At 49.6% G+C, this 19,459-nt stretch overlaps 1 protein-coding gene across 1 annotated transcript in view; it reads left to right on the top strand.

Moving 5' to 3' along the window:
* Window positions 1-19,459, top strand: part of MYO15B (myosin XVB) — a 21,979-nt gene extending 2,520 nt beyond the window's left edge. Inside the window, exons 2-42 of the mRNA XM_072352290.1 lie at window positions 1,370-1,427; window positions 2,118-2,248; window positions 2,351-2,446; window positions 3,011-3,246; window positions 3,331-3,503; window positions 4,163-4,235; window positions 4,662-4,868; window positions 4,961-5,043; window positions 5,237-5,334; window positions 5,505-5,592; window positions 5,868-5,978; window positions 6,130-6,224; window positions 6,921-7,163; window positions 7,606-7,684; window positions 7,890-8,042; window positions 8,319-8,508; window positions 8,635-8,725; window positions 9,175-9,400; window positions 10,439-10,548; window positions 10,967-11,026; window positions 11,251-11,326; window positions 11,470-11,588; window positions 11,815-11,933; window positions 12,171-12,312; window positions 12,437-12,548; window positions 13,128-13,288; window positions 13,440-13,552; window positions 13,653-13,716; window positions 13,959-14,031; window positions 14,284-14,360; window positions 14,745-14,821; window positions 15,105-15,235; window positions 15,454-15,548; window positions 15,759-15,836; window positions 16,107-16,215; window positions 16,544-16,692; window positions 16,995-17,122; window positions 17,880-18,013; window positions 18,452-18,585; window positions 18,975-19,115; window positions 19,400-19,459. Of these exons, the coding sequence (XP_072208391.1) occupies window positions 1,370-1,427; window positions 2,118-2,248; window positions 2,351-2,446; window positions 3,011-3,246; window positions 3,331-3,503; window positions 4,163-4,235; window positions 4,662-4,868; window positions 4,961-5,043; window positions 5,237-5,334; window positions 5,505-5,592; window positions 5,868-5,978; window positions 6,130-6,224; window positions 6,921-7,163; window positions 7,606-7,684; window positions 7,890-8,042; window positions 8,319-8,508; window positions 8,635-8,725; window positions 9,175-9,400; window positions 10,439-10,548; window positions 10,967-11,026; window positions 11,251-11,326; window positions 11,470-11,588; window positions 11,815-11,933; window positions 12,171-12,312; window positions 12,437-12,548; window positions 13,128-13,288; window positions 13,440-13,552; window positions 13,653-13,716; window positions 13,959-14,031; window positions 14,284-14,360; window positions 14,745-14,821; window positions 15,105-15,235; window positions 15,454-15,548; window positions 15,759-15,836; window positions 16,107-16,215; window positions 16,544-16,692; window positions 16,995-17,122; window positions 17,880-18,013; window positions 18,452-18,585; window positions 18,975-19,115; window positions 19,400-19,459 (4,893 nt within the window). The remainder of the gene's footprint in view (window positions 1-1,369; window positions 1,428-2,117; window positions 2,249-2,350; window positions 2,447-3,010; window positions 3,247-3,330; window positions 3,504-4,162; window positions 4,236-4,661; window positions 4,869-4,960; window positions 5,044-5,236; window positions 5,335-5,504; window positions 5,593-5,867; window positions 5,979-6,129; window positions 6,225-6,920; window positions 7,164-7,605; window positions 7,685-7,889; window positions 8,043-8,318; window positions 8,509-8,634; window positions 8,726-9,174; window positions 9,401-10,438; window positions 10,549-10,966; window positions 11,027-11,250; window positions 11,327-11,469; window positions 11,589-11,814; window positions 11,934-12,170; window positions 12,313-12,436; window positions 12,549-13,127; window positions 13,289-13,439; window positions 13,553-13,652; window positions 13,717-13,958; window positions 14,032-14,283; window positions 14,361-14,744; window positions 14,822-15,104; window positions 15,236-15,453; window positions 15,549-15,758; window positions 15,837-16,106; window positions 16,216-16,543; window positions 16,693-16,994; window positions 17,123-17,879; window positions 18,014-18,451; window positions 18,586-18,974; window positions 19,116-19,399) is intronic.

The raw sequence follows: 19,459 nt of genomic DNA, 5'->3' as shown, positions 1-19,459 counted from the left end.
AAAGGAGTCTGCCTCCATGGAAAGCTTCCTCCATCCCATACTCTTTGATGCTGAAGGAAGCAGGTAAATGTTTCTGACAGGTCCTGTGTGCTTTTGCCCTAAGATAAGGCAGGAAAGGTTTGGTGGGGATGCTGGGCAGGTGTTGTTCAGAGCAAGTGATGTTTCAGCAAAACGAAGGGCTTTGCCTGGGCATCCCTTCTCAGACACCATGTTGGGTCCCAGGGAGACACTGCAGCTTTTCTGTCGCTTTATCTGCTGGAGCTGCACACCAACTCCTGCCTATCTGCAGGGTCTGCTCCCAGAAGCAGCTGGAAGTGATCGCTTATACATCATCTTTTCTCCCCCAGATATATCTAACAGCAGGAGGTACGAGAAAAGAAGTGACAAAGGAGGTCCCTGGCCAGTGGTGACGAGGAGAGCAGCGACAGCCAGGGAATGGTAAGTTGTCATCAGCCTGGAAGACTGAGAGACAAAACAAGAGACAAGAAGGAAGGGGACAGCCTCTTTAGCAGGGTCTGTTGGGGTGGGATGAAGGGAAATGCTTTCAAACTAAAAGAGGTTTAAACTGGATATTAGGAAGAAACTTTTACACTGTGGGTGGTGAGGCAGTGGCACAGGGTTGCCCAGAGAGGTGGTGGTGCCCCATCCCTACAGACAGCCAAGGTCAGGGGATGGGCTGTGAGCACTGATGGAGCTGTGGGTGTCCCTGTGGGTGCAGGGCTGGCACCAGATGGCCTTTAGGGTCCCTTCTGACTCCAACCATCCCATGATTCCATGATTTTGGAGATTCCCAAGGAAGCTGTAAGGAAGCTGTAAGGAAGCTTGCATCCAGTCTAAATCTCCCCTCTTTTAGTTTGAAAGCATTTCCAACATACCCTGCCAGTCTCTCCCCTTCTTACAGCCCTGTTAGGTGCTGGGAGGCTGCTATAATAAATATAAAGCAGCAGTGAGCATCAAAGACCTGGACCAGGTCTCTTCTTATTTGTGCTGCAGCATTCTTGGATATTGAAAAATAAAATAGAAATGTCATAGAACTGAAGAAGAGGAAATGGTGTTTTGCCTTAAACCAAGATCTCTTCCGTGTAATGTGCCTAACTTGTTAATAATGTGAGATGAGTCAAAGAAAGCCAACTCCTGTCCCCCTTCTCCGTGGCAGGAATTACTCACCTTCCCCTCCCATCTGATGTGTATCATGTAGCTGTTCTGTACCTGTACGATACTTCCTGATTTTGTAATATTTCTGAACACTGCCTATGCAGAAATTCATCCGTTCCCTGTCAGTGAGTTACCCAGCCTCAGCAGAACAGCTCAGGGCTCACATTCTTTCATGCCTCGTACCCCAGTGTTGACTTGCTCCCTCTCCCCACAGGATGTGGAACTGCTGGAGATCCCAGCAGAGCTTGCAGCCCTCCTGCAGTCAGCTGGAGGTGAGAAACCTTCCCCTTCCTGCACTGTTTTATTCCCTGTTTATTTTCTCGTTTCCTAGCAGTGTGTTACCTCTGTGCCTCCTCCGCCTGCTGTCTGTCACCTGGGTTGTGTTTGATTTATTATCATTGCAGTGCAAATATGATATAAAAGCTAATTGCGCTCTGCACGCATTCTTGTTACCTTTTCAGCTCCCTGGTGAGCTGTGCTGATAGAGCTGGTGATAAAGGTGGTACAAAACCTTTTGGTCGAAGCTGCGTGACAGTGAAGTGTTCAATGAACCCAGGTCACTTGCAGAGCTGGATGTTGGGGTCTGAGTTCCTCATCACGATGACCTCTGATTTAATTGTTGATTTAACACTTGTCAACATTATCTCTGCACAGATTTAATGTTTCCTGCCCCTTAAATTCTATGTAACAGAAATGAAACTTCAGGATGTTACCTAGGGATAAGAGTCTGAAAGAACTGAGCTGGAATTAAATGCTGTGGTCTCAGGGCAGAGAGGAGATTGCAAGGGGGTTTGGGGCAGCAGGGATGGATTGTGTGTCCCTGGAGCCAGAGGACTGTTACCAGGACACTGTTGCTTGACCAAGAGTAGATGTGTGTGCGATAGCCATGCACTGCACTGTGAGTTGGGTGCATTCTGGCTGCCTTTCTGACTGCCATGACCCAAGATCTCTTTCTCTTGCAGGTCAATATGCAGCACAGACCAAACAGATAACTGAGGCGTTACCTCCAGAAGTTAAGGTCAAAGATGACCTTTCCCTCCCAGCCAACATCAACAGCTATCCTTTCTCCTCCTTCATTAAGTCACACTTCCAGGTGGGAACTCTATTTTCCTTCATTGCTTCCCAACTGGAGAAACTTACTGGTTTTAATGACACCAGGAACAAACCACATATTTTATCCTTTTGTTCCTTTTAGAGGACAGATTTCCCTGCCCCTGGTCATCCCCTGCAACAGCCCTTAACACGCCTGGAAGCTGAATACCGGGAGAGCGCACTTGAGATCAATAAACTGGTAAGATATGTCTTCTTTGACCACGGCCTTATGGAAGAACAGGTGGGCATGAGACAATCATGGGATGGTTGGAGTCAGAAGAGACCCTAAAGGCCAACCGGTACCAGCCCTGCACTGAGCAGGGACACCCACAGCTCCATCAGTGCTCACAGCCCATCCCCTGACCTTGGCTGTCTGCAGGGATGGGGCACCACCGCCTCTCTGGGCTTTTAAGTGCATCTTGGTAGTTCCTCAGACATACAGTAAAATCAATGCAATATGCAATAGGGGACAGTGAACTGTTGTATAAAGGCTGGAACAAGGCAGGGACTTTGTCATCAAGAAAACTACACCTGGAACCACACCCTCAATCTGCAGTGTTGGCATAAGGAGGACAGCGTAACCTCCTCCTCCCTGTGGATGTGAAACACATCTCTTAAAAACATGATGTTTATTCTCTTAGAGCTGGGTGCTCTAAGGCTCAGAACATGCTGGTGTCTGCTCTCCAGGTTGCTGCTTCACATCACGGCTCAAGCCAGAAAGCTGCAACTAAAACCGTTTCTTTTCCCCCTTGAACACTTGTAGATTCTGCGGTTCATTGGTGACAAGAATCTCCAGGGCTGGCAGGAGGTCCTTCTGGGCAACTACATTGCTGGGAGAGGTTTGAACAACAGGGCTCTGCGCAATGAAATCTTCAGCCAAGTGGCCACCCAGACATGGAAGAACCCAGATGTGGAACAGAGCCAGCGAGCCTGGGTCCTGATGGCGACATTACTGAGCTCCTTTGTCCCTTCACCAGCACTAGAGAAGCCATTGCTGAAGTAAGGAGGAGAAAAGAGCTGGCTGCTCTTTCAGGGAAGTTAAGAGAGATGAGCAATGTGCTGAAGGCAGATGTCCCTTCCTAGGTTTGTGTCAGATCATGGCATGGATGGCTTCAATGCTGTTTGCCAGCGCAAGATCTTGACAGCAGCACAGCATGCAGAACATGCATCGTCCCGCATGTACCCTCCCACTCAACTGGAGTGGACTGCAAACAGGAGGAAAGGGAAGATGGTGCTGGATGTTCATACATTTAATGGTAACATGTGCCTTAAGGTCTTACCCAGTGCAAAAATCATTGTTCAGAAATGCTTCCATCAGCTTAGAGCAGAGTGATTGGACCAATTGCAGCTGGCTACTGCTGCCATGGGGAATAGAAACACTGAATCCAGACCCCAAACTCTGAAAGATCTGACCCTAATGAGCCAGGTCTGCTCTTCAGGTGAGGGATGAGATTCTTCTGGGTTTGGGGCAGTTTCAGCAGAGGGTTACCCTAGTTGTACATCTCTCTGGGTCTAGTTCTCCTATTACCCATCACTGCACAGCCTTTGCTGCAGTGGCTTTCTGAGCCTTACTTCCTTATCAGACATTGACTTATGCTGCCCCTCGAGTGCTTGGAATCAATTTGAATCAGGCGCAGGCCATCTCCACCCTAGCTCCTTGGTGGGTGGGGTGGTGGATGACCCACATGAATCATGATACTCCAGTGGCTTTCAGCTGTCACGTTGGAAATGCTATGAGCAGTCATTACAGATGTGAATGTGTTCACGCAGAGCTGTCTGCTTCCAGTCCCTGTGGGTCACCTAAGAAGGGTGTGAGACTTTCCATCTGGGCTCTGCCCGTGCACTGCAGAGCTCAGGTGTTGCTCTGGGTCTTGCTGTGGGGCTGTGCACACTGATTGTTTCTTTTCTGTGCTAGAGGAGAAGTTCTCAGCTGAGGTGGAGTCCTGGATGACCGGGGAACAGTTTGCAGGATGGATGCTCAGTGCAAGGTACTGCCGGAGGATAGGAGATCTGGGGATGTGAAAGAGACTGTGACTGGTTTTAGAGTCCAGATCAGCTGAGGCTGCAGGCTAGAATTTATATGGTCAGCTACGGAGCAGCTACTGCTTACCCGCTCTGGCTCATGTTCTCTCCTTGTCCCTTCCATCTGTGTGCATGAACTGTGGGATGCCCGAGGAACAGGGAATCACTGCTGAGATCAGTCAGAGCAGCTTCAGAGAAAATATTAAGACAAATAAAAGTCAAAGTATGGGTGATTCACTTTTTTTTCCCTGACTCTGGGTGCTTCATCATTGATTCGCACCCTAAAGCTTATAGCTAGAGAAGGCAGGATGAAGCTGAATGCAACGATTTCCTATTTCTCTCTTTCCTCCTGCTTACTCCGACACCTTTTCTCTCCTTTTCCTTGTTACCAGGGGCTGTGATAAGAAGTCTCGAGGCTGGTCTGTCTCCATGCTAACTGGCAACACGTGGCAGGATTTACTGGGCTGTGACTTTGTGCTGGACCTCATCGGAGAGATGGAGGAGGCCAGCAACCCCAGCAGCCCCTCTGAGTCCTCACGTAGATACCCCATTGCTCCTGAAAGGGACAGAAACTTCCTCCATAACTCTGCCCTGGATCTGTGAGTCACCTCATCCTCCTGCCCAGCATTGATGTCCCTGTCACCCACTGGCCTATTTCTCTGTGCTGTTCTCATCTCACTTTCCCCTCTAGCAGGATCCCTCCTGCCCCAGGCATCCAAGCCCCTGCCTTCCCCCCACCCAGACTGCCTCCAGGGTCCAGCAGTGCCCATCGAGGTGAGCTCTTGCCCAGGACAGTGCACAGCACTGGGTCACACGTGTCCCAGCAGAGCAGAGGGGCAAAAATCTTGATGGCTTCTACTCCAAAATTTGACTAATAGGGTCTGAAGAGAGGGGAATGCTCCTTACCTGCCTTATCACCAGTCTCCTTCATTACCTGCCTTATCACCAGTCTCCTCTCCACCCTTAGATTTTGGATTGAGAGATGAGCTGCCGACCCCTGGAGGTTTGGATCACTATGTGGACGATCTCTTCAACCCCGTGTTACATCAGGGCTCCAGGACGCCAGTGAGTCCTCTGAAGTTCTCTCTGACTCTTTCTCTGCAGCTCTCCTCTCTCTGTGACTCCTTCTGTCCATCCGCTCTGCCTTTCCTCAGCTCAGATGTGCCTTTGGATGGCATCTTACTGGGAATCCCATCTGTCTGAGCTCAGACAGTGCTGTTTTCTTCTTGGTGCAGGATTTGGAGAACAGGGAAATCCTGACCGGGCGCATGAAAGGAGGTGGGAAGATTGGACCCACACAGAGAGGAATGTTTCCTTCGACAGGTCTGTAAGGGGAGATGAACTGCACAAGCAAGGCCGCTATCCTGCTGTAGCCTTGCAAGCTGCACATTTCTCTTTGCTTTCCTTTTTCCACCTGAATTTTGCTGTATGATGTGCTGTGTATGAAGAGAGAAACCATTTGTATGTCCCTATAGTTAGTGAGGGTCGAGAGAACCAGAGGTACCCAACCAATGTGGTATGTTTGGTGGGACTGATAGGGCCTTCCCAGTCTGTGATTCCCTAAATAAAAGTCCTGTGCATGTGGCTTTTTCCTCTAGGCTTCTCTGGGATGATGCAAACACCAGTCTACCAGCCCATGCCTTCGATGATGGGGATGCCAGCTGCCTCAGCCATGATGCCAGGGGCTGGTGGGATTGCCCCTATGCCAGGTAATCACGGTTTTTTTGTAACTACACAAGGAAAGAGGATCAAAAGGCGGGCATCCTCATGAAGCCTGTACATCAGGCAGAGTGCACGGTGAGCACTCAGCTCTGTGCTGTTGGAATGATGGGTATCTGCAGAGATGTATGTCTCCCACAGCCATGTACATGCCCCAGCCTGTGGTGCCCACTGTAGACCCCAGTCAGCTGGCAGCACAACAGCAAGCCTTTATCAACCAGCAAGCCATGCTCATGGTGAGTAGAAGAGACTGGGTGGGAGAGGTCCTGGAGCAGGAGAAGGAGAATGCACTGGTGTACGTGCTGTAAAGAGGCCAGCTGTGCTCCCCTTCTGGCTTAGCCCTGCTCTGTAGCTCTGAGGTTTGGTAAACAAATCATAGAAACACAGAATGGCCTGGATTGAAAAAGACCACAGTGCTCATTCAGTTCCAACCCCCTGCTGTGTGCAGGGTCACCAACCACCAGCCCAGGCTGCCCAGAGCCACATCCAGCCTGGCCTTGAATGCCTGCAGGGATGTTCGGTTTTGGTATATAATGTTGGGAGTATTTAAGATTACAAAGGGATCCCCTTTTTGCCTGTTAGTATCCATGGAAACACTGAGGTGCTATAGGGTGAATGAGTAGCAGCAACAAGATCAGTTATAATTCCCAATCGTTTTTAAAATGGGATTTACTAGAGAAGCAGAACTGCAGCATTCTGCTTTCTGCACAAGGCCTTCTGAGTGCATGGATGTCCCAGGCTATCTGACTGCTGTGTGGTCAGGAGCTGTGCGTACACCTTGGGCAAGACCTGCTTTGTTCATAACATTTGGGATATTAGCAGTGGATTAAGTAGGCGTTCTGTGACTACTCATCAAAAGTAGGACAGCCTGGCTGATGGTTGGTGTTTCTGTGTAGCCCAGAACTCACGGTTGCTGCAATTCCTTCCTCCAGGCTCAGCAGATGACCCTTCAAGCCATGACAATTTCCCAACAACAACAGCAGCAGCAGCAGCAGCGACAGCAGTGGCGGCAACAGCCTCCTGAGAGCTCAGGGCCAAGAGCCTCAAGCCCACCACGAAGCCAAGCCCCGGCCCCAGCCCCAGCCACTTCCCCTAAACCCAAGATGCCTCCAAGCAACCAAGATGTGACACCACCACCAAAGGCTCCAGAGCCACCAGCTCAGGCAGAAAGACCGGTATGGGAAACAAGCAGTCTTGCTTGTCATGTCTTGCATTTATTCTGGCATTGATTTTGCAGAGAGGAGAGCTGAGAGTTATGTTTGCCTTTCAAGCTCCACTTGCTGAATCTTTAAGACACAGGGTTGGAAATGGTTACACTTAAATCTGTGGAGTTTTGGCCTCAGATCGTTCACAGCTGATCTGAATTTCAGTGAGGTCCATATGAAAATTCATCACTTCATCTTCCAGCCAGTTGTCCTGGGGCTTGTAACATACCCCTCTTCTTCTGAAATAGGTTGATGATTCCTTGGGTCAGAAACTGACCTCCTGGGACACTCCAAGACTAGAACAAGTTCTGGATCAGAGTCCAAACCTACCTAGAGAGGATCACTGCTGATTTTAAGGGAACTATGGAGGTATCTGCTGGCTGCTAATAACCACATTGTGAACTGCCCGCAGGTTTATGACTCCAGCAGTGAAGATGATGACTATCCTCCAGAAACCTTCCAGCAGAAGAGAGCTTTTTTTCAGAGGATGGGTGAGTGTTGACCGCTTTGGCAACTTTACTTATTGTAACACCCTGTTCTGCAGCCTCCCAGGTGCAGCAGCTGTGTTGGGCATCTAAAGCCGAGCTGAGTGGAGCCATGGGCAGCCCCATCCCTTGATGCTAGAGTTGAAACCATGCCATTAATGCTAAGCTTTGGCTATGAGTTTAACAAGCTCAGGTTCCTCTTTCTATGTAGGAGAGCAAAGGATCCTAGTGAAAAAAGTCAGGGCGCCTTCCAAAACCTGGACACCTCCAGCTAATCCTCAGCCAAAGGAGGTGGAAGAGAAGAAAAAGGAAGAGGAGAAAGAGAATATGACAGAAGAGAAGCCCAGCCCTAAACCAGAGACAGGTAAAGTGACACTGAGTGGAGACTCAGACAGGATGAGAAGCAGAAGCTTTCCAGGAGTGGGTATCAGCCCAGGATGTATCCAGACGAGGAGAGATTCTGGCTTTTGGGGGCGTCTTGACAGCAGAGGAGAAAGGAAGACCTGTGCTTTGGGAAGTGGGATCCTAAAGTGGGGCCGGGAAAGGCAGTGAATGGTCAGCCTAGGAAATTCAAATGAGAGAAAGGGATTTTTCCAGTGCTTTTGTTGGTCTGTCGCTTAAAGTTCTCACCCCCCCACAGCTCCTGCTGCCCCTCCGCCACCTCCTGAGCCAAAGCCAAAGAAACAGACACCAAAAACAAGGAAGGAACCACCGGTAGTGAAACCTTCAGCCCCTGAGTCACGACCTGAACCAAGCCGGGAGATCCGTAACATCATCAAAATGTACCAGAGCAGACCAGCCCCTGAGCCACAACCTATTGAGCCTTCCAGGTGAGACAACTCCAGCCTCCAGGATGAAAGGGACCAGATCCCAGCACTGCCACATGGCTCCATTGCGGTGACAACCCTGCTGCAGCCCTAGCGATTCCCTTTTGTTCTATTCCCTTTGTCTTGTAGGAGAGTGTCCAAGCCATTTATGAAGAGGAATGACCCCAAAAATGAGGCTTTGGCCAAGCTGGGGATGATGAACCTCAATTCTCCCAAATCAGTGAGTGCTTTCCTCCCTGATCACATAAGCAGAGAGAGCCTTTGTATCCAATCTCCAGCAGGCTGAGTGTGTGGTATGGTAGCAGCCAGGTGATTTCTTACTGCATTAATAGCTGTCTGTGAACTCATACACCATAGTGCTGCCCATCTCAGATTCCAATCTGTAACATCCATTGAGCTCCTGGAGAACAGCCTTGGGTGCAGTAAGTTCCATTGTGGGATGTTTAGGACTGATTTGGAAGCAACAATTCAGATTCCCCATATTTGGCTTATGAATGTCATTTCTCCTTGTCCCAGCTGGAGTCTCTCATCTCAAATACTCAATTCTCTGTACCTGGGTTTGCTTAATCTATTTGTAGATCATGTGTTGATTCAAAGGTTCTGGTATCCCTGCTCCAACAGATGCAGTGGTGCAGAGAGTGACTGCCAGATGGTTTTGCTGTCTTGCAGCCACCCCCACTGCCTCAAGAGAAGAAACCCAAAGGGACACCTCCACCCACCAAGCCCAAGCCAGGATCAGCTTCCAGCTCTATTAAGGAGAAACAGTTGCCTCTGCTGTCCATCTTCAAGGACCCATCAAGTACCCCACCAGATCCCCCAGCCCCTCCTGTTCTCCCACCTTTGCCCTCCCCTTTCCCTGCTGGGAACCAAAGCTCACAGGAATCTGCAGCGAAGGGTGAGTGTTGACGTCACCCAAATGGGATTTGGTAGCAGATAACGAGGGCAGACTCAGCCTAATGGCCCAGGAGAGTCACAGCATGAGCTGTCACTTGCCAGCTGGTCAAAGGCTGAGCAGGCTGTGTGAAATCAGACCGTCACTATAGTTTGAGTCTGGTCCTGCACTCTGAGCCCCTTCTCAGTTCTAACTCTTCCTTCCCAGTGCAGTGCAGGATGTCAGGTGCTAATGACAAAGGAAAGAAGGGATGAATGAAAAATGGACCTAAAACCAGAAGGGACCTTTGGGTTACACCTCGATCAAGGTCCAGTCCACAAGATGGTTTATTGCCTACTTGAAGCATAGTTTCTTTATCGAAGCTGCAAGTAAATGGCTGGACTTTAGACAAGGGAGGAATGGGAAATCAGGTGTTTTACATTCTAGAGGCAGGCTTTAAGGAATGAGGAAATGTTATCTGGGGGGCATACACCAAAGTGTTTCAAGCACAAAACGCTCTTCAGCATCACATTTTGTAATGTGCAAATAACAGTCAGCCCGAGCACATTACTGGACATTCAATTGGTTTCAAAAGATGGACATTCAGTAAATCCTGTGATAGCAATCCCAGACAGCAGGGTTAGCCTGAACATTCCCGTGTTCTTTTGAATAGGGATAAGGAAAACAGCTGAATATATTCTACATTTCTTGTTCATCTACGAAGTGAAGTTTCAAAGTTGTGACTGCTTTGGGGACGTTCCTAATCTCATAGAGAAATGCCTTTGAATAGCTGCCTTCCAACCACGTCTAATAGATTTCATGCAGAGAGAAATTCCAGTGTCAGCACTGCTGCCTTGTACCAGTATAGATGTGATCAGAAATGCTATGAGTCGTATGCTGACTGTTCTGTGCATTCACATTCGCTGATCACTGATCTTCAGGAGGTTCCTTACATGAATGTTCAGTCAGGCGCATGGCATCATAACCTTCTCCTGGTAGGTCTATGGCAGATGACCCCATAGCCAGCACAGCCTCTCCTCACTGCCCTTTCTTCCTACCCAGGCTTTACTGTAACAGAAGATGATGGGATCAAGACCCAGCTGTATAAGCTAACTGCTGGCGTCAGCTTTTCCTACTTCAACCCTCCCTGGAAAATCTTTCTGCGCAAAGAGGTACGGTTTGTTAGCTGAGTGATGGCTGTAGGGGGAGGGCAGTGATCCCATAGGTGGTTACAATCACTTTCTGCCACATGGAACCAGTGTGATGTAACAGCACAAAGATGGCTGAGAGAGGAGATCACATCACACGTGAGCTGGGAGTTATGAGCTCATCTGATAGACAAGGAATTCCAGGTCCTACCCATGAGACTCAGTTTTCCTGTCCTTCTCTTCCTCTCTAAAGCACAAAGATATTGATGAATAAAGTAAATCTGTTGTTACCCAAAGCTTCCCTATATAAACAGTACAAATATATGTAAGATTTCTCTTCCCAGTCCAGACATGGAGGGAATGTGGATTACAAAACACCTCTATTTCTGCTACAGCTGTCAACGTCCATAACATCACTGTTGCTTTTATCCTCCTCTTGCAGGTGTTTTACCCCAAAGAAAACTTCAGCCACCCTTATTGTCTGAACTTGCTGTGTGAACAGGTAATGTATGACTCAGGGTTGTGCCTGTTAGGGGACAAAATACTCCATAACTGCACTGCATGATTACATCACATGCCTTCACATGCATCCTTAGAGTCCTTTCTCCAGGTCCATCTAAGTCAAATCCCTGCCCTTTTCTCTCTGAGATTCAGCCTTTTATAACAGCCCCAGCACACACAGCGGCAGCCTTTCTATAGAAGCCTCTCCGTTTCCCTCCTCTGCAGATCATACGTGACACCTTCTCTGATTCCTGCCTTCGCATTTCCAGAGAGGAGAAGCGCAAGATGAAAGACCTGCTGGGTAATGAGCAGCCCTGTCCCACCTTCCTCCCTGCACCCATCACAGCATCCAGCTGTGTGCTCTTTGCTGCCCTACAGTCACTGGGTTGGGACAGTAGGAATAAGGGAGGCGTCACCATCTTTGCCTTGTTGTATCCCTCCTAGTGGCGTTTCAAGTTGGCAGCGATGCTCAGTCCATTCAGGAGGATGGGATAAAGAAGAGGATCGTGGTGGCCGCTCGGGATAACTGGGCTAACTATTTCTCACGCCTTTTCCCAGTTCAAGTGAGTCTTCACCTTTTCAGCAGACCCCAGATTTGCTGTGGCTGTGTGGCTCTGGTTCACCTGGGACGTCTCTTTGTGCCCTGCCTTTCTCTCCCTCACCTGCCCCACTCTACTCCTGTGCTTTCTGTACATTTCTCCTCTTTCTCCTTGCACGTGTCTTACATCCTTCTGGAGCCTTATGGGTGGGAAGGAGCCTTTGGTGCTCAATGCTGTTCTTCTTTCACAGGGTGAAAATGGAAGTGATGTCCAGATCCTGGGTGTTTCCCACCGAGGCCTGAGGCTGCTGAAAGTGGTAAAAGCAGCTGCCTACGCTCCTGAGCACCTGAAGGTCCTTTGCAGCTACAGGTGAGCAGAAGGATGATGTGGGTGGACTGATGGGGTGAGCTGAGTGTTTCTCTGGTTCTGCCGCATCTAAGTGTGCTCAAGACCTCACTGACCCTTCCTCAAATGACTTCAGTCTTTCCCTTTCCCTCCTACCTTGCACTATGCCTGTAATGAGTGCTGGGAACTGAGCTCTTATCCCATCATCCATGTCCCCTTACTCTGGCAGAAGCACTCTGAGCATGCTGGCTGTGTTCTCAGCTTTGCAGATGTGCTCTCGGTGGAGCTGAAGGACAGCAGTTCCCTGGAGTTCTCTCTGAAGACGGAGCAGCTCTTACTGCACTCTCACAAGGCTCCATGCATCAAGGCCATGGTGGAACTCTTCATCCAGGAGCTGAGGCAGGTGAGGAAGCAGCTGTAGAGCAGCTGGCAGTGAAGGTGTTTTCCTGCACAGACCTGACAGGTTCCATGGGGAATCCCTCCCGTTTTGGGGACAAGATTTGACCTCTCTGCTGCTTTTTCTGTAGGATACCAACTATGTTGTTGCCCTGCGCAGCTACGTCACAGATGACAAGAGCCTCCTCAGCTTCAAGAAGGGTGACCTGATCCAGCTCCTGCCTATGCAAGGCTTGGAGCCAGGTGAGGGAATATGTTCAACTGGACAGGAAGGTTGGGGCAACCTTTGAAGGGCCTGGTGTACCTACAGAGCCCAGAAGCACTACATGCTACTGTTGAGTAAACCAGAAGAAAGCAGCCTGTTAAGGGCTGGTTTTGTCAACCTTCAGCTCTGCTGCTCTCTGACTGTGACTCTCATTGTTCCTTCCATCACAGTTATAGGGGGTGCTCTCTACAGCTCCCTGAAGGGAGGCAGTAATGAGGGGGGGTTCAGTCTCTTTCTTCTGGTAATGGTGATAGGATGAGAGGTGGTGGCCTCAGGTAGTGCTAGGAGAGGATCAAGCTGGATAGTAGGAAAAATTTCTTCTCTGAGAGGGTGGTGAGGACAGCACAGGCTGTCCAAGGAGTGGTGATGTGCCATGGAGATGTGGCACTGGGGAACGTGGTTAGTGGTATGGTTGGAATGGGCTGGGGTTGGGCTTGGTGATCTGAGAGATCTTTTCAAGCCTATTCAGAGGCTGATGCTGTCCTTTGCCAGTAGGAAGCCTTACTGCTTAGTTCTGTTTGCACCTGCCATGGTTCCTGACTCTGCCATTTCTTCAGGCTGGCAGTTTGGCTCCACTGGTGGCCGCTCCGGTATTTTCCCTACCAGCCTTGTGCAATTGGCTGCAGCCCCTGATTACCTCAACACCAGCATGGACAGACATGGAGGGCTGCGAAAGAGCACGAAAGCTTCCTTTGAGGGCAGGAACACCAACAGGGAGGTGAGTTGTCCTTGGGAAACTGCTAGAGGATCTGGCTGTGTTCTGTGGGACCTTCCAGTGTAGATCCATGGCCCTGGTAGTGTCTGACCACTGTGGCTAAGGAGGAAGAAGATGACTGCTTTCAAGGTGAGTTTAGTGCATGTCCCTGCAGGCATCAGTTCCCAGCCTGACATCAGAGCCCCACAGCATCACATCAGTCCCTGCTGGTGATCATTACACTATGATGGACTTCGCCTCCACCTACTTCCGAGCAGCTCAGTTCACGTGAGTACACCGTGCTCCTCCTCAGCAGGCATACACTGAATGTGTGCAGCATGGCACTCACCAAGACATTTATGGGGGTATTTCTTGGATTGGCTCATAGGACGGGATTGAAGGGGACACCTGCTGAAAAGAAGGCTATAGCTGATATGGTCCAGTACACCAAGGTGAGCCCAGGCTTTCCCCATATCAACAGTCACATTCCCAGCTCCAGCACTGCCTCTAGCTTTGCTCTGACATAGCAAAGACAGTGGACAGATTTTTGGCCACACTATGCAGAGGAATAGGTGACCCCCTACTTATCAATGCTGCCTGCAAGACATTGGGAGCTGTTGTCATCTGCAAAGCTTGCAGCACAGCTCTATGCTGGTCTGCCCCCTCTGCTCACGCTTGTGTTTGGGCCCTGCAGGTTCCAATCCAGGAGTCTTTGCTCCGGTACTCTGATAGTGACCTGAATGAGCTTGCAACAAAGAACTTCATGAGTAAGTGTCCTCCAAGGACAAAACAGGCTTCAGTGGGGATGAATGGGATGGTCTTGGTGGCTACACATAGACACCAGTGAATGGAAATAAGGGGGCACTTCTGCTGCTAGTAACTACCACTGTCACTGCTGAAAGCATCCAACAAATTGCTCTTTGCTTTGAGTGCAAAGTGTCCAAGAACCCACACTGCCTGGGCTCACAAACCACTTGTCCAGTGCTGCCTACATCCAAGTATTACCCTTTGCTTTGCAGCTCTGATGCGGCTCATGAAAGATCAGCCAAAACTCAAGAACCAGGATGATGCTCAATGTGTCTACGAAATCCTTCAGGTTTGTGACCTTCCCCTGGGCAAAGTGCTGAAGCACCAGGGGAATGAGAGCCCAAGGCCTTCCAGGAAAGGGAGAACAGGGAAAGCCATAATGCAGAGCCCTGTGTGAGGAAAGGAACTGAAACAGAGGCCAGTTAAAAAGAGGGTGTGTATCTACCTGCACTTGTAAATCGCAGTCTGGATGAGAGTACAACCTGCCTTCTTCTTTGGGCCTATACATCACTGCAGAGCAGAGGTTGTGAAGCCTGAGCTCTAAGCTGTATTGGGAGTCTGGGATTTCCTGGCAAAACTCAAGAGCTGGGAGAGGAAGGGCATGGAGATGAGCTGGAACCTCTCTGATGTTCTCATCCCCTCCCTGATGATGTCTTCTCCTCTTTGAATGCAGCTGTGCAAGGAGAAGGAGAGTTTGCATGATGAAATTTACTGCCAGGTCATCAAACAGGTCTCTCTCAACCCCAACCAGTGAGTAGCAGCACAGTTGGTTCCCATTCATGCATGGCTGGAGGGGAACAGTGTGCCTTGCTGTGGGCATGGGGTGGTGGGAGGGTACCCCTTCATGGGGTGTTGTCCCCAGCTGCCTTTACTGTCTCCTTTCTTACTCAAACAGCTGAATCAGTCCCTCCCTCACCATAAGAACACTGACCAAGGGCCACCAGCTCATGTTCACTGCCACCTCCTGTTGTCATTCACTTCCAGCAGGGTGGAACAGGAATTGTCTCATTCCACAGTTCTTTCTATCCCACAGGGAGGGCGTGCTGCGGGGATGGCTGCTCCTAAGCCTGCTCACTGGCTTCTTCCTGCCTTCTAACATCCTGATGCCCTATGCCACCAAGTTTCTGCAACAAGCCAGCAGCGACCCATCCAGCACCCACCACGGTACGGCTGTGTCTGTGTCCTGTGAAACAAACGGCTGCCCTGGGTTTACTAAGGCCCTGTAGTCAAGGAAAGGAAGAAGGATCCAGATGGGGACACAGTTTCCTCATCCTTTTCCTAGCATAGGCACTGGATTAAACACAACATAGCCAGGAGGACTCAAAACTATAGGAGATAATTCTAAGCTCTCAACCCACAAAGCTTTTTCTCTTTTCCTACAGATATAGCCAAGACTTGTCAGAGCAATCTACGGAAAAATGTCATGTATGGGGGCCGTCGTCACCTTCCTTTCCCCGTGGAGATGGAGGCACTGCTGGTAGTGATGGGCAAGGGGTTGGGATGCTGGGAAGGGCAGGGGCTTGGCGGCAGGTGCTGTGTGAAAGAGGTGGGTAGCAGGGCTGGTTAGTGTTCCAAGAGAGGGAATCAGGCACATGGTCAGGGCTAGCAATGGAAGGCTGAGATGAGGAGAGGGAAGAAGAAAGGATTACAGGGTTGACGGGCTCCTGTGTGTCACTGTCCTTTGCAGAAGGGGCGCACTGCCCGCCGGCTGGAGGTGCTGATGTTTGGGGGTGTGGAATACGTCACCCGCATCAGGACATTCACTGTGAGTTTTCTGCCTTGCATTTCTCCATTGCTCTGGTCTCGGAGCCACGCCAGGGAGCTCCTGTATTTGTCAGACCTTTGGCCTGTGCTTCCCACAGTGCTGTGATGGTTTCCCACATCCTTCCCAGCAATCTCTGCAGAGCCTGGAATGCCGTATCCAGCCTGCTTCTCTGTGCCTTGGCCGGAGCTGCACTGCTTGTCCTCCACCTATTCTGGGGCTGAACTGAACTTACCTTACTGCAGTATTTACTTGCTTCTTTCCTCACTTCAGGTGGCCAAGGAGCTCTTGCAGGAGATCTGTGAGCAGATGGGGGCAGGCGAGCAGGAAGAGATGCAGGAATTTGCTCTTTTTGCCATCAGGAGAACCAGTAATAAAGATGGTAAGTACACACAGACGAGGCCTTGCTTCTTCCTAAGGCATTTTCTCCAATAGGGACTGTTTCAAATAATGTCCTGCTCTTTCTGGCTGTGGGGACCTTCAGCAGTTAACCTCTGTTAGAGAGCAAGCCTTCTCAGGGCCTGAATTGCTCCTTCCTGAAGGTGGTGTGTGCTGCATAGGGGCTGTGAGCATTTGGGATGGCTGATGCTGGGAGCTGTTAAGGGCAGAGTGAAACAGAGGTGTGCAGTATGGCTCCTTGCAAGACTGTGGAGCTCAACCCGCTGTCTCAGCACCAAGATTGATGACTCTTTCTCTGCATAAATATGTAGATAAAATTGTGAGGCCAATAAGAATGGATGAATACCTTCATGACTACTTGCTCGAGGACACGTTGGTCACTGTGAATCTACGCAGGCTTATCTGGAAGACACCTCTGCACTTTGAGGACAAAATCTATACTGATGTCCATTATGGCCAGGTAAGCAGTGAGGACAGTGGGAATAGTTAATGTGAGAGTCTGCAGATGTTCCAAGGGAGCAGAAGAAGTGGGAAGGCTTTGGCTGATTGGCTCTGGATGCTCTTTCTGGGCATGACTAATAAATGATGCTAGTGAGGACTAGCCTATGGGCTGTAATGTTCCAGACACGGTTTGTGCATGCTTTGCCCAAATGCAAGCCTTTGCTTTAGAGTGATCAGCATGAGCTCTCTGCAAGGCAGGATGTGGGTCTCTGCAGTCTTGCACTGCCCGGATCTGCCTGGACCTCTTTCTGGTGCTTTCAGATACAATGGGAATACCTGAAAGGGAAGATATTGCTGAGCTACAGTAAAGAAATGGAGATGCAGCTGGGTGTTCTGGTTATGCTCCAGCACTGGGCCAAAACAGAGCAGGAGAGCTCTGCTCCCTCCAGGTATGCTTATCTCAGGGAGATGACTGGAAGTATTCTCTGGGTAATGAAGGAATGGACAGTCCTGGAGAAGATAAGCCATTAATTAACATCGGTGACTGACTTCTGCCTGTAACCAAGAAAGATTACTTCCCAGTCACGCTCCTGATGGTGACCATCTCTGACTCACAGTTCCTTTTGTGACTCCTCCTGAGCTCAGGGCCATGAGGGTGCCACATACATTTCTTTAGGCCATGTGGTACCAAGAAGAAAGTGTATGAGCTCACAGCTGTCCTTGTAACTGAGATGAAGGTAATGGAGGTAATACCTTCATCAAACCCCCTTACAGCTCCAGCAGCAGGAGTAACAGTGGAACTGCTGGGTGTGGGGAACTCTGTGTAGTGTCTGCAGCAGAGGATGAAGGCAGTGAAATGTTTTTCAGAAACACCCTGTGAAAGAAACGCTCTATAACTCTATTCCATCTTTCAGCTCTTGCATGAAGAGCTCCTGCTGTCTCCAGGAAGGAGGGGTTTCTTGTAGTGTACTAGGCAGTGGCGCACGGCTTTCTGCTCTGTGGAAATATGATGTCTCATCATCTCTGATGTCTTTTCCCACATCATTCAATTTCAATAGGATCTATTGTGCTCTTCCCTCCTCCTCCACCTTTGCCCAAGGCTCTGCTCTGAAAATTGTTGGCACATCCCCTCCCTCTAACTGCCCTTTGCTGATATGCTGATTTTGGCCAGGCAGGAAGTCAATTCCTCTCTGCTTTTTGGCACAGGGAAGAGCTGAAGGAATACATACCAAAGCCCTTGCAGTCCCGAATCAGCACCGAGACTCTGCAGAACCACCTTGACAGGCTGCTGCGAACCATGCAGCCGCTCCGGCCAGTGGATGCAAAAATCCAGTTCATAGGTGAGGAGACATGAGATCTGCCTGGGTAATCCACTCAGAGTGATAGAAGCTGCTCTGTGGGGTTGGCAAAGATCTCTGCAGTCTGGAATGGTCCGTGATATGGAACTCCTTCACAGCCTTCCTCTGCAGATTGGCACAAGCTTCCAAGCATGATGATCATAGCACAAATCCCAACCTCATGGTAAAAGCCTACAGAAGACTCTCCTAGTCCTGTATGAGTTGTGCTTTAATTGATATTCTGGCTGCATGTCTGTTTGTTGCTCTGAAAAGAATGGAACGTGCATTGAGGCTGCTGGCACTTTCAACACCAGGAGCCTAAGGATGGTGGGAGAAATTGTCAATTGCACTTTTTAATGTAGGAAGTCTTGGGAACACCTGAAGCTTTTGACCACCGTAGGCTGGTGCAGTAGATGATTGCCAGCTTTTGTTTTCTTTCAGAGCACGTGATGAAACTGCCATTCTTTGGCTACAACATCTTCTTAGTGAAGAAAGTCAGTGACAGCACAATCCCTGTGCCCTGTTATTTTGGCGTGAATAAAGAACAGATCATTGTGGTGGACAGCATCACCCAGGTACGCCAAACACTTCCTCCCTCGTGTCCAAATCCCTGAAGTCTTTCAGGTATTAACACTGACTTTTAGAAGAACGTCTGTGCAGGAAGAGACTGTGTCTATATGCATCACAGCCAGTCACTCTGACAACCCTAAGTTGAGAGTTAGGGAGTAATGTAACAGCTGCTATTGCTGTCTGCTCTTTTGCAAGTCTACAGATCAGGCAAACAAGCATGGTCCATGGTAGAACTAAGTGTAGGCCACATTCCTATTTGTTCCAATCCAGAAGGAGCTCTAGGGTCACAGCAGTAGTAGAGCCAAGCCATTACTGTGACCTGGTCTATGTCTCAGCTTTCAAGAGACACATCCTCCTTGGCCAGAATCAGATGTGTTTGTTTTGTGTCACACAGGAGCTCTGCCACACCATCCCATTGAAAGAGCTGCAGAGAATGAGAACCCTACGCCCCACCTCCCAGCAGGGGCTTCCTGGCATAGAACTGAACTATGGCTCTGCTACCAGCCCCAGGACTCTATGGATTGAGCTGCCCCAGGTGAGATATCAGCCTTGAACTACAGCTTCATCCTGGCTGTTCAGAAACTGCCCTCCACTGCCTCACTGAGCCTCAGAGAGACACTAGTGCTCTCTTCTGTCCCAGGGATGAATGGGAACACTGCATTTCCCCATTCCCAAAGTGCAGCTCAGTCTCAGAACCTGCCTGGTATTTAACTATGGGAAGTAATATAAGGGAAGATGCTTAATTATGGGAATATTTCGTTATGAGAAGCAGTCGTTTCCAGAGTAGAGAATGACTGGTATTGCTTTGTGTTTTGACAGGCTAAAGAGATGTATCACACAACTGTTGTCATCCTGGATAAAACAGATTTTCAGCACTAG

The sequence above is a fragment of the Excalfactoria chinensis genome, chromosome 17, assembly GCF_039878825.1.
Source record: "Excalfactoria chinensis isolate bCotChi1 chromosome 17, bCotChi1.hap2, whole genome shotgun sequence".
NCBI classification, from domain to species: Eukaryota; Metazoa; Chordata; class Aves; order Galliformes; family Phasianidae; genus Excalfactoria; species Excalfactoria chinensis.
Note: the sequence above shows the minus strand (reverse complement) of the source record. Positions and strands in the feature narration are given on the sequence as shown.